Here is a 13,547-nt window from a genome sequence, read left to right on the forward strand (position 1 = left end):
ATACACCCTTTCCGCTAGCTTACATCATCCATTATGATTATTAAACTTAATCAGCATAATAAACAGAGTTGCCTCCCATTAGCCATTAATTGTAGTAAAAAAAAGTTTGGCTGTATAAGCACAGTCAAGCACTGATTTTTGGCTTAGTTAAACTAATAAATGATCTTGAACTTCATAAATCATAGCCTAAAACATTCACAGGGTCATGCTGCTTAATTTGATACACATATGTTTTTCCGTCTCATTCACCAGTCCTTTTAGACTAAAACGACATGGCCCATCAATTTTCTATTTTCTACAACTTTGCTAACTTCTACAATCAACTTTTAAAACCTATCTAGACAAGTCCATTCAAACAATAAACTAAGTTTAATGACTGCATTCACGGCACCACAAGTGAAGTCAAAACTAGCAAATAAACTAGCAATTGGAAAGGACTATTTTAGGCAGCAATACAAATATTCACTATAAATAACCTGAAGACTAAAGGGGGCTAACTCTTAAAAAAATATTATTTTGAAACTGTAAAATGGACACAGGACACAATTAATTCCTACATCTGGTCACCAACGAATGAAGTGCGAAGTTATTAATAGTCGTCCTCTCCCTTTCCATTTCACCCCATTTTGTATGGTGATTTTTGTTGACTTTTCGATGTAGAATCGAAGAAAGGGTTTTCTGTCAGGTTTTGCGGCAGACAGATAAGATATTTAAGAGGTTTATTCTGTTGAAATGTATAGCTGATAGTTGCATTTTTACTAGTCTGCTACTTCCAGTTTGTGTATCTAAAGATTTGCATGGTGAATCTCATACTTGCTTTTGAGTAAGAGGTTGCGACATGTTGCTTCATCTGTGCTAGAAAGCGCTCAACCAAATGAAAATTTGGGAAAAAGTTAGGCCCGCTCAAAGACACAAGAATTAATATTAATGTCAATGGGGTTATTTTTGGTGTACTGTGGCCAGTTGCAGGTAAAAAAGCAGAGAGAAGCAGCAGGGTTATGAAATAACAAGCAAGCATTCAAACTAAATTTAGCTGAGCCAAAATGAATTCAGGTTCTGCATTAAAAGCATTGTCATATATTGCGTGGATTAAAAGCAATTGAAGAAAAGAGGAATTAACTCTTTTACTACATCAGTAAAGGGGCGACATTGATTTCAGCAAAATATAATAAATTGCAGTAGAGCAATGAGAGAGGGAGAGAGAGAGATGGGGTGTAGCATCCACTTGACACAAACTAGGGATTAACATTTGGTTCAATTTTATTTCAATAATTCGCTACCACGTAGGGGTCTTTCGCAGTGGGAGGAAACTGGAGGACCCGGAGAAAACCCACGAGGTTGGATAGATGACCCAATTTCTTGTCACATATATGCAATATTTATATTGCATCAGTCCCAGATTTTATAGGGTATACATCAGTTTCAGTATACAAATTAAACATCTAAATGTGACGAGAGGAACCCATGTTCTGTAAGAACAAAGCTAAGTAGTTAAATAATGTAGGATTTTTTGCTCACCTGTCGAAGGTTTGTAGTTGTTGTACCATCTGTGTGAGGTGACCATTACTCTCTACACCACTATCATCACTAGGTAAATCATCTCCCTAGCAACATAAAATACACATATAGACCAAAAATACATAACAATCATTCTGCAAGTCTCTGAACGTCATTTCAGGGTTTGTTAATCCCTTACAAATTACAATAATGTGAAAGCTAAATATCTAAATATGATATCAGTTTAAAAATGGTTCAATTCTGTTAATTATTTACAAAGATATGATCAATTAAAAATTATTCAGAGCTAGGAGTAAGTGACCACTCACTCTGAGCACTATTTTAAAAAATGGTGCCATCTCCATTATTTTTTAAACACTGTTTATAGCATTGCCTTGGACGAATTACTTCATATAACTAATACCTCCTTGTGTCTTACTTTTTAAAAACAAATAAAAACCTATAATGAATTTATGTGCCTTTTTTATGTGGTCGTTCCCAATAACTTTTGGGGGGGTTGGGTGGCTGAATGGTTAATGTATTCATGTTAAGGTAGTGTTCCAACGTGCATGTTGAATCTCATAAGGTCTGTCATTGAGTCAAGTGGCATGGTTTCGAGTCCCAGCTTGTACGTGACAAAGAGTAGGGTTCTCCAGTTTTCTCAAGCGAATTAATGAAATAAAATTGAACCATATGTTAGTCCCGAAATGACCTAGTTTGTGTCGAGTGGATGTTAAACCCCATTTCTCTCTCTTCCTCTACTTGACTTAGTCCCTGATTTGGTGAATCTTGCCAAATTACTTGTCTACAGTATTCACGACTAAATAGTCTGATTACGAAATTCTATTTACCCTTTTAATGGTTGTTTGATGAACGTCTGCCTTTACCATGAAACCTGATGATGTAATACCACTAGAGGTTGATGGGATTGGTTCTGGTGTATTAATATTTAATCGTGATCGTGACTTTGTCCGACTTCTGCTACTGACAGGGAACGACAGATCACTATATGATTTACTTCTGGCTTTTAAATGACCTTCCTTGATATTAAATGAAAAGAACAATTTTATTTCATGTAGTAGGAGAGTAAATATGGAGTGTGTATATCTGCAGACGTCTATAGGTTGCTAGGGGGTTGGGAGGCCGAATGGTTAACGCATGCGCATTGCATCATAAGGTCTGTCATTAAGTCAAGTGGTGTGGTTTTGATTCCCACTGCCAGAGCCCCCTACGCGCAAGTGAATTGTTGAAAAAAAATGGAACCATATGTTAGTACCAAAATGACCTAGTTTGTGTTGCGTGGATGTTAAACCCCACTTCTCTCTCTCTCTCTCTCTCTCTCTCTCTCTATAGGTTGCTTGGTCCTACAGACTTGATCGTGAAAAATTTCCAGGTTTCGATTCCAGAGTTGGTCATTAAAGTTCCTTAGGATTTTCCAACCTGGTTCTGATTACCCCTTGTCAGTGGTGCAGGATGGAAGGACTGGCAAGGATAAGTGTCTAATCATTTGGATAGAACAAAAAAACAAAGTCCACCATGGTGTGTATGTTAAAGATCTACTGACAGTTAGAATTCTAAAGGAGAGTAGGTGGATATCTGATCAATTACCTTCTCAAAAGCTAAAGAGTTCAAATTGTGACAAAACTTGTAGCTTACTGAGAGAAATCTGGGAAGGGTGTTTGCCACTCAACTAATTTCTGATTTCTTCTAAAAAAACATGGTTTAAACATGCATTAAGCTAAATTTGCCTATTGCAGGTTTTTTCTTTAGGTCTTAAATGTTATTTAAACTATTAGTTAGATATTTATCAACATAATCAACTCTCGATGCCATCATTAGCTCGGGATATTTAGTGGATTTGAATAGCTTTTGTGATGGATGATTTAACGTCAAAATGGATATCGAGACTTTGTTTATTATCGCAATGACGATCGAGGCTAGTCTAAAATTGAATGGCTAATATCTTGGTTCGGAGTGAAGCAATTTGACTGATATTTACATCATATTCGGTTTTCATTATCTTATTTTTTAACTATTATAACGAGAACCGTTGGCTCTTTATCTAATCTTACCTAATGCCCCTTTAACTATAAGCCACCACTTGGGTTAGATAAAATTCTTACATACAGTAGAACAATAATGAATAGTTTCTTTGAATGGCATTTAGTAATTGGAACATAATCAAAAACACACTTTTATGGATAACAATTACTATGGTTTATTTCACTGCGACGTTTCAACAAGGTTTCACAAGTCGTTATCAAGCATATACACAAATAAATAAAATATGAGAAAGATATGAATATAAATATACAAACATCAGTGCGAACTATCCAATGGAATGCAAGGTGAGTGAGCATGATTAGTTATAACAAGCTATTGATGTAACAAAGGTGCATAATCGTATATATATCGTATATGAAACATTGTTGAAACGTCGCAGTGAAATAAACCATAGTAATTGTTATCCATAAAAGTGTGTTTTTGATTTGAATAATGAATAGTGTACCTGTTTATCTATACGCTGTGATATATAATTCCCACTCTCCTGTATTTGTTCTATAGCATCACGTAATGACTGGAGATCTCGTGACGTAAATCCCTGGCAAATATTAAAAAAAATAATTCTGATTAAAAACTCATAATTTCATTTTCTTTGAAACCACACTATTAAGAATGAAAAGATATGAATGAAAAGATAAGAATGAAAAGATAAGAAACCCTTGGAAAACCAATTTATTGAGATTGAAAAGATACAAGGAACATGAAAAAACTTTTGAAAACCAATTTATTGAGATTGAAAAGATAAGAAGGAAAATAAAAAAAACCTTGGAAAACCAATTTATGGAGACGGAAAAATAAAAAAAAACATTTGAAAACCAATTTATTGAGGCGGAAAAATAAAAAAAAACTTTTGAAAACCAATTTATTGAGAACGAAAAGATAAGAAGGAACATGAAAAAAACTTTTGAAAACCAGTCTTATAAATATTGAAAAGATAGCAGGAAAATGGATTATCTTTTTGAAAACCAGTCTTATTCATTTCTTACGTGATTAGAAGGAAAATGAAACATCTTTTGAAACCAGTCTATGAAGACTAAAATGATTAGAAGGCAAACGTCTGACCTGGGAATATAGCCAATCGGACATGGAGATATGGTAAATCATAGTAAAAATTCCAAGAGATATTTACTGTACTAAAGGTGTAACTATTACTAATCTCGATTGTCATTGATAATAGGTGGGATTGTTTAAACAGATATTTACTATACTAAGGGCATAACTCATGTTCCTGAAGCATTGAGTGCGAGTTTTACAACATCTGGACGTTGCTAGATTGCTTCACAATTCCCGAACTTATAGCTACGTTATCTGCAGATACGTGAACAGTAGCGTACAATCAGAGGTTGTGACATAGCGACCTCCATGGAAACCTTGACACTGAACAAACCTTGAACTTTGCAACTCGATTATCACAGATAGACATTTTAGCTTAAAAGCGCGAGACTTGGTATTCGCGACGATCAAGGAATCTGATAGGCTCACAAGCTGGGCTTGTACCCAATCGAAATTAGTGCCGTAATATGCAGGTATTACATGAAGGCCTTGATAAGATGTACGGAATTAAAGGGAGATCAAGCCTTCTATTAAAGATGGGTATAACTATGCTACAAAACATAAAAAATATTTGTATTTGAAGTCAGGGAATGGAAGCTTTTTGACTCTGTTTCTTGAAGCTGACCACGACTTCTAGTGACCTAATTCTAGCCTCCATCAACCCCAACTAAAAATGTCCTACGAGCAAAATTTTGAAACAGCATTCCTGGTTTGCAGTCTATTTACTAAGAATGAGATAATGAGATGGAAGAAACTTTTGTTCATTTGATTCTCTTGTTTTTCATACAAAATAATTACAATATTGAAGCATTTACTCACATTATTATTGTTAGAATGTAAAACTGGATTCATTAAAAATACTTGATTACCATTTCTATTTTTATTCTGGAAAAAAAACCAAAACACACAGAATATTTATACTATGAAATATCTGAATATCCTTTAACATATTTGTACCAGGACTGATCTTGGAGCCACAATGGTTCAGTTAGTATGGTACCGATTCAATAACCAGAAATGATCTTGTAGCCACAATGGTTCAGTTAGTAAGGTACCGATTCAATAACCAGGATTGATCTTGGAACCACGATGGCTTGGTGAGTATGGCACCAATTCAATAACCAAAAATGATCTTGGAACCACCCTGGCTTGGTGTTTAAGGCACTGATTCGATAACCAGGACTGATTTCGGAACCACAACGGCTCGGTGAGTATGGCACTGATTCGATTACCAGAAGGTCCCATCTGAACAACAAGGCACACTTTCCTTGTCATTCCTGCAGATGAAACCCCTGACCAGTATGAAAAATCATGTAGGTCCTTCCTGGCACATGCCAGGATTTCGAACCCGGAACATTTTTTGTTCCACCTGAATGAATAGATGCTGTTCCTTGCCAGGCCCTCCATCTTGCACAGGGGGAGATAACTCCAGATAATCTTGAGGAACTTTCCTAGCCAACACTGGGATCAAACCCGGGTCCTCATGAAGTCACCGCAACTCCGCCACAAATTGATACAATTGAGCATATGTGAGATTAGGAAATAGGTTGTTTCTGTCACACAGTCTTTTAATCCTAACATCTTTATGACCAAAAGGGGATCACATGGCTAAGTGGGTAAGACGCTGGCTCACTAGCCTGGAGGTCGGGTGTTCGATCGCTGCATTGGCCGAGAAAATTCATCCAGATTTTCCAGCGTGGTTTCCCCTTCTCAGTGATGCAGGACGGAGGGTCTGACAAGGACAGCTGTCTAGTCGTTCGGATGAGACAAAAAACCGAGGTCCCGTGTACACATTGCCGTGCACGTAAAAGATCCCTTGGCAGTTGGAATTCGATATAAGAGTAGGCTGTAGCGTCGCTGCCCGGGCAAATTTCCCTCATAGCACACTGTATGGCGTATGCCCGTCTTCATTAGCCCAGGTAAGGAGCAGAACAGTAGGACGTTAAACCCCATTTCATTTCATTTCATTTTATGACCAAAACGTCCGTCGTTAGAATCTTACCATGGCAGAAGAGAATAAAGTTCTTTTATTTTGTTGTTCAAGGTGTAGATCTGTACTATCATAAGACATGAGAGAAAATGAATCAGGAACCAGAGATGATTGTCTTCCTAACTGTAAACAACCAAAAAAAATACATTAACATGGTACAAGTTTTACACCAGTAAACATCCATTTATTAAAAGTATGAAGACTAAAGGGAACTAACTCGTTATGTTTACCTATCCATTTGAAGAGTCCAGGAGAAGAAAGATCTAAATCACATTTTTGTCTTTTCGCATAAAAGGCAAAACAGACTTTTGGACGAGAATGCTTGACACGAACAGAACAACGAGCAGGTTTAATTACAACTTCGAAATAATGTTTAATATGAATCATAATTACCAGTACAACAACTGACTTCCACTTTTCAGCCAAATTAAGGTCAAATAAATACGATGGATTTGTATTTGTCCGGGAGGCCATTTCAGAAGGGCCTTGGTTCGATGTGACTCCGATCGTTTTACCCCAAAATTGATTGTTCCACTGAAAGCTTATACAATTTGCTACTAGATGGTGCCATTAACTGGGGTTCGTTTAAAAAGTGATTTAGATCGTTCTTCCCCAGGGCTCTTCATTTATTAAAAGTCTGAAGACTAAAGGGAGATAACTCATTATGTTAACCTATACAATTCCCTTTCAGTAATAATAATAATGCATTTAAAGATCATGTCAATTCCACCTTGAGTTCAATTCCACCTTGAGTTCAATTCCACCTTGAGTTCCTCTGGTGATCATTCTCTACTTGTCTGGAATAATACGTACGATGGATGTGCTATATAAAGGATTTTATAATAATAAAAATATAAACCTACCCCATGAACTTCAGCCTCTTTTTGAAGAACAAGATGATCAAATTGATCCAAATCTCTGGGATTTAATAAAGGACGGATTTCACCAACCAGTGTTAACTATAATAACAAACATTTATAAATATCTAATGATTTATTATTGATTAACTATAGTAACAAACATTTATAAATATCTAATATCTAATACTTTATTATTGATTACTAGTATAAACTATAATAACAAACATTTATAAATATCAAATATCTAATGGTTTATTATTGATTACTGGGGTCACTTGCCAATCGGTGGGGTTGGGTGGGTGGCAGCGGTTGAGAGGACGAGTGGTTTAACATGTGCGGGTTAGATCATATGGTCTGTCATTGAGTCAAGTGGCATGGTTTCAACTCCCCACATGTACATGACAAGAAATAAAGTTGCCTGTACAATCTTCTAAGTGAATTATTGAAATAAAATTAAACCATATGTTAGTCCTGAACTGCAATGGGGTTTTACACCCTACTTTTCTACACCGATTGGGCTAAAGAAGATGTGTATACACAATGGATGTAGGGTGCAACGAGGGAAATTTTGCCTGGACAGAAGTTTTTTGCCTACTCTTCATAGGCCACAGGTTCTTTTATGTTTTTAATCCCATTTGAAAAACTAGTCACTGTGCCTTGCCAGGACCTCCTCCATCCTACACAACTGACAAGGAAAACCAATGCTGGAAAATCTCAAGGTACTTTCCCAACCAAGACAGAACCTGGGCACCCCTACCAAAAAACAATTGAGACCCTTTAATTATACTTGTAACATGGACGGGAAATCTTCCTTTGTTCTTTTCGTTGAATAAGCAGATTGTTTTCCGTCTAGTAGATTGGGTGGAGCTTAACCGTGCAATAACGATGTTTACTTCAACCTTGATGTTTAAACCTTTTAACTCGTGAAAGCAGTGCTATAAATATAACTTATATGAACATATTTTGAAGGATAATTACAAACAACTGATCTATTTAATTACCTTAGCTTGTGTATTGAGAAGTTCGAACAAAGCGAAGACGAGGCCATCAATCATAATACTACTACGTTGATATTCGGTGAGATAATATCGTAATGTTGCCTGTTCGTGTTCATTTAATAATATTCTAGCTTGTTCTTCGATCATATCCCACTGTTGTCTGGACATAGAATTTAACATCAGCTGGGATCCAGCTCCTCGAGAAAATCCTATTCTTTTAGAAGACTGAAAAACAAAAGACATCAGTTTTTTAAAACAATATTTTATTCTGATTTGCATTGAGGAACAGGCATTGCCTATATTAAACCCCTCCAAACTTTCATACTGCCAACAGAAAAAATGTCATAGGATATAACACCCACGGACAAATTGTCATGGTATATAACACCCACAGACAAAATGTTATAGTATAATGCCCACTGACAAAATATCAAAGTATAATGCCCACAGATAAAATGTTATAGTATAATGCCCACAGACAAAATGTCATAGTATAATGGCCACAAACAAAATGTCCTAGCATAATGGCCACAAACAAAATGTCCTAGCATAATGCCCACAGACAAAATGTTATAGTATAATGCCCACAGACAAAATGGCATAGTATATATAACACCCACAAACAAAATGTCACTGTCACAATATATAACACACAGACAAAATGTCGCAGGGAAGTAATGTCACATGATAGAATGTCACAATCATATTTTTACTATATTTTTCACTTCAATTATTGAGTTGGGGTTAAGGTTAGCTATACTCATTGATAATGGCATGATATATCATTGACTTGGGTTTAGCTATACTCTATTGTATGGAATCACAGATAGTAAACCACAACACTTGATTACTTGATTGGGTTAGGTTTAGTGTTAGCTATATTCCATAGTATGGAATCACAGGTTCTGAACCACGATACTTTATTGGGTTCGGGTTATCCTGCAGTTTTGGTAATACTTGCATGTATTCGAAAACCAGAATCTCTAGTTCCAGCAACAACCACAATATATAAAGTTAATTACCTTTGGAATCAGTTCTAAATTAGATAAACTTGCTGATAATCTAAAACAAAGACGAATCATCATATTATTAAAAAAAAACAAAAATATTTTCAACTGATAGATTGTGCAGAATGGTGAAAACTAATTACCATCTTAAAGGACAATATGTGATATAACTGGTTAAACACATACCAAATATCATTTTTTAACACATTAAATTATCAAACCCTGAAGAATTAAATATAAAATTGCTTTGGGCTAAACTCAGGCCTAGAAATATTGTCTGACATTTTTAACTTGTGGTGAATATGTATTAAAAATACACAGAAAATAGAAAAATCTATCCCAGATGTAGCTGGAACTGTGCCTGAAAAAGCTTGTGTCTGACACGGTCTGTGACAGAAGCCTTAATTTATTTCCAGACTTGGTCTAAACATTTATTAAGACCACAAAGAACTTATTATTAAAATGCTTTGGCCTAAAGCAGGCCTTGAAATTGTACCTGGCATTTTTAACTTGCACTGGACATGTATTAATAATATCAATAAAAACACAGAAAATAAACAAGCACTGGCGGAATTGTGCCTGACAAATTGTGACCGGTACCTAAACATTTTGTTGTAAATGAGGGGTTTTATAAAGGTCACGTGATTAGTGTGATGTAACTGATATTAATCGAGTCACTTATTATACAGCTACCAAACTATCAACACGTCACTACTACAACTTGGTGGTTTAACAAAGTCTTAAGTCTAGAAATATTACAATTTCACATTCTCAGTTTTTATATATATTCTGATCTATCTATACAAACCTTCCATTGATAGAATGAGATGATCGTGGCATCTGGTCTTTATCTATCCACTGTGTTTTATCGATGGTAGTTTTAGCAAATGGTAATTTACCAACATCTTTTACCGTTATTACCATGTGGCGACCAACCTTTAATAATTTCACGGCTCTGGAATGACTGATGTCTAAAAAACTGTGACCATTAATATCCAAAATTTGATCTCCTACCTGAAAAATGCATCAGAATCTCAATAGATTTGCATTCGGGTCAGAAGTTTGATTAAACCAAGACTGTCATTTATTACGGCCCCAGTTTCACAAAGCATTCCCATTGTAACTAAAATATAGCCCTTTATAAAAGTTTTGTTGTTTTAATGTATCAAATACATCAATAAGAAACTTTGCAAAGTTTTGTGTATCTGGATCAAAGATATTTCTCATTAACAGTGATTGAAAATTGAATAAATTCCTGACTAATGACCAGTACTTGAAGACAGTATGTGAATTAAATTTTGTAAATGTCCAACATTATCAAGAACTATTTTTGTTTAGAAGTCTGGTTATATTAAAGTGACTGGGAGCTTATTGACCCTATTTCCTACAATTTGCAACAACTTCTATTGACCTAATTCTGGCACCTGGTCTGGTCAGATTCTTTTAAAAATGGATTAGAATTCTTGAACAGGAAACGATATACCATTTGAGGAGCTCAAATAGTTAACGAAATACAATGAAATGGGGTTTAACGTCCTACTGTTCTGCTCTGAACTGGGCTAATGAAGACGGGCAAACACCATACAGTGTGCTATGAGGGAAATTTTTAGCCAGGACAGCAGCACTAGGACCTACTCTTATATCGAATTCCAACTGTCAAGGGATCTTTTACGTGAACCCCAATGTGTACATGGGACCTCAGTTTTTCATCCCATCCAAATGACTAGACATCTGTCCTTATCAGGCTCTCCGTCCTTCATCACTGACAAGGGGGAACCACACGGACAATGCAGGGATCGAACACTCAACCTTCAGGCTAGCAAGTCAACGCGTCACCCACTTAGCCACTAAATAGTTAACAATTTTGGTTATACTTTTTGAATAAAGAAAAACTCACCTTCAGCCCGGCCATTTCTGCTACAGAATAATGATCAACACCAGAAACATAAATACCCAGACCAAATTCACGTCCACCTCTCACCATCAGCCCTAAACTCTTTCCTCGTGGCACTTTTACATTTACCTACAAACATAACATGATAATATATATCTATCAAAAATCATCAATATCAGAATATTCGTTTATAACCATGTAGCAGGAATAATCCAGATATCCCAGACTGTGGTTGCATTCCAATACTGAAATCTGTTTGTTAAATTATTTAATGTAAATATTAACCCCAACTAAAAATGTCTGATGAGTAAAATTTTGAAGCAGTACTAGATGATTAGTGTAAGACATTATGTCAGGTGCTAGTTGATCAGTGTAAGACATTATGTTAGGTGCTAGTTGATCAATGTAAGACATTATGTCAGCTGGTTGATCAGTGTAAGACATTATGTTAGGTGCTAGTTGATCAGTGTAAGACATTATGTCAGCTGGTTGATCAGTGTAAGACACTATGTCAGTTACAACTAAAATCATTACTTCCAGTTCTGTGAATAAAAGCGAGAGAGAGAAACAGGTTTTAATGTTCACTGCCACTCGACACAAACAAGGCCATTTCAAGCCTAATATATGGTTCCATTTTATTTCTATAATTCGCTTGTGCATGGGGGTCTTTAGCAGTAGGAGAAATTTGGAGGGCCCGGAGAAAACCCATGAGATTTGGGCAGGCAAGGGACAGCGTATAGTACAAACTGGCATGCACAGTAAAATATTTCCCCAATAGCACACTTTATGGCATATGCTCGTCTTCATTAGCCCAGTCAGAGCAGAACAATAGGACGTTCATTTTGTTTTGTTTTATATTTTGTGAGGAGGTGTTGGGTGGTTGAGTGGTTTAACACACAAGCTTTAGATTATAAGGTCTAAAAAGGTCTGACAATTGGATGTTAAACATGTTAAACACTATTTCTATGGTTTCCATCTTCACAATTTTATTTAACCCAAAATGTTTTCTGTTATGTTCAAAATAATATATATACATATACATTTTCAAAATAATCGTAATCTTGTTATTTTCATTTTAATCTATAAAAATGGACTACATAATTCATATCTAACAAATTTTATTGAAGGACAATCTTAAGGAGCTATAACGCTTATCAAGTCGGTCAATATGTCAAAAGAATAGGGAAACTTTTATCACTGAGAGGACATAAAATATTTTTATCCACTTCTATAGGCGAGTATTGCCTTTCATACGAGAAATAAAATGAATTTGGGTTTAATATCTTACTATTCTGCAACAATGTGAGCTAGTAAAGTTAGGCATACGCAATGCCGTTTTCTATGACTGAAATTTTCGGACTACTCTTATTTCAATTATCTCAGCGTTTTTTTTCTCAGAGCCACTGTGGCCCTCTCTATGAAACTTTTGCTGAAAATACCTGCTTATAAAAATACTTATTTTGCACTGAAAAACATATCTTTGGACACATTTGTTCTAGGCTGTAAGCCCTCTTGACCACTCTTCCTACGCAGGTTACACTTGTAACTGTAAAGATTATGATCTGTGATAATGGCTTATTTGCTTTGAAAACCGTATCTTTCTAAACACTTGCAGAGGGCTGTAGCATATAGTAGTCCCACTTGGGGGAGTTGGATGGCCAAATGGTTAGCATGTGTGCGCTGTATCTTAAAGCCTGTCAGTGAGTCAACTGGAGTGGTTTCGAATCCCCGGTTGTATGTGACAAGGAGTACGGTCGCATGTCCAACCTCGTGGGTTTTCTCCGGGTCCTCCGGTTTCTTCCCACTGCTAAAGACCCCTAAGTGCAAGCGAATTATTGAAATAAAATTAAACCATGTTTTAGTCCCGAAATAACCTAGTTTGTGTCGAGTGGACATTAAACCACATTTCTCTCTGTCACTCCCTTTCCTTCTTCCTCCGTACTCAATACGCCTACTAAGGTCAAACACATCAACACAAACATATGACTGTAAAAGTCTAAGTCGTATATACAATCTGTGATAGGTGCTAAGACAAGGCGTAAAAATCAGACATCAATTATTAAAAGCAGTGAGTATAATTCAGCTTGACGACCAATCAATAATTAAAACCAATCAATTCTCGTCGTAGATTCTTGGCTAGAAATTTGATATGATCAGATTCATGATCTCTTAATTAAAATCAAC

At 35.9% G+C, this 13,547-nt stretch overlaps 1 protein-coding gene across 2 annotated transcripts in view; it reads right to left on the bottom strand.

Annotated features, from left to right (window-relative positions):
- LOC126808628 (whirlin) overlaps positions 1 to 13,547 on the bottom strand; it is a 39,994-nt gene that overhangs the window by 15,695 nt on the left and 10,752 nt on the right. For both annotated transcript variants that reach the window (XM_050533516.2, XM_050533515.2), the window contains exons 4-13: positions 11,367 to 11,492; positions 10,278 to 10,483; positions 9,485 to 9,524; positions 8,466 to 8,687; positions 7,468 to 7,563; positions 6,617 to 6,727; positions 5,434 to 5,499; positions 4,007 to 4,099; positions 2,349 to 2,537; positions 1,519 to 1,604 (exon numbers count right to left, since the gene is read on the bottom strand). In XM_050533516.2, the coding sequence (XP_050389473.1) occupies positions 1,519 to 1,604; positions 2,349 to 2,537; positions 4,007 to 4,099; positions 5,434 to 5,499; positions 6,617 to 6,727; positions 7,468 to 7,563; positions 8,466 to 8,687; positions 9,485 to 9,524; positions 10,278 to 10,483; positions 11,367 to 11,492 (1,235 nt within the window). The remainder of the gene's footprint in view (positions 1 to 1,518; positions 1,605 to 2,348; positions 2,538 to 4,006; positions 4,100 to 5,433; positions 5,500 to 6,616; positions 6,728 to 7,467; positions 7,564 to 8,465; positions 8,688 to 9,484; positions 9,525 to 10,277; positions 10,484 to 11,366; positions 11,493 to 13,547) is intronic.

The sequence above is a fragment of the Patella vulgata genome, chromosome 1 (assembly GCF_932274485.2).
Source record: "Patella vulgata chromosome 1, xgPatVulg1.2, whole genome shotgun sequence".
Lineage (NCBI taxonomy): Eukaryota > Metazoa > Mollusca > Gastropoda > Patellidae > Patella > Patella vulgata.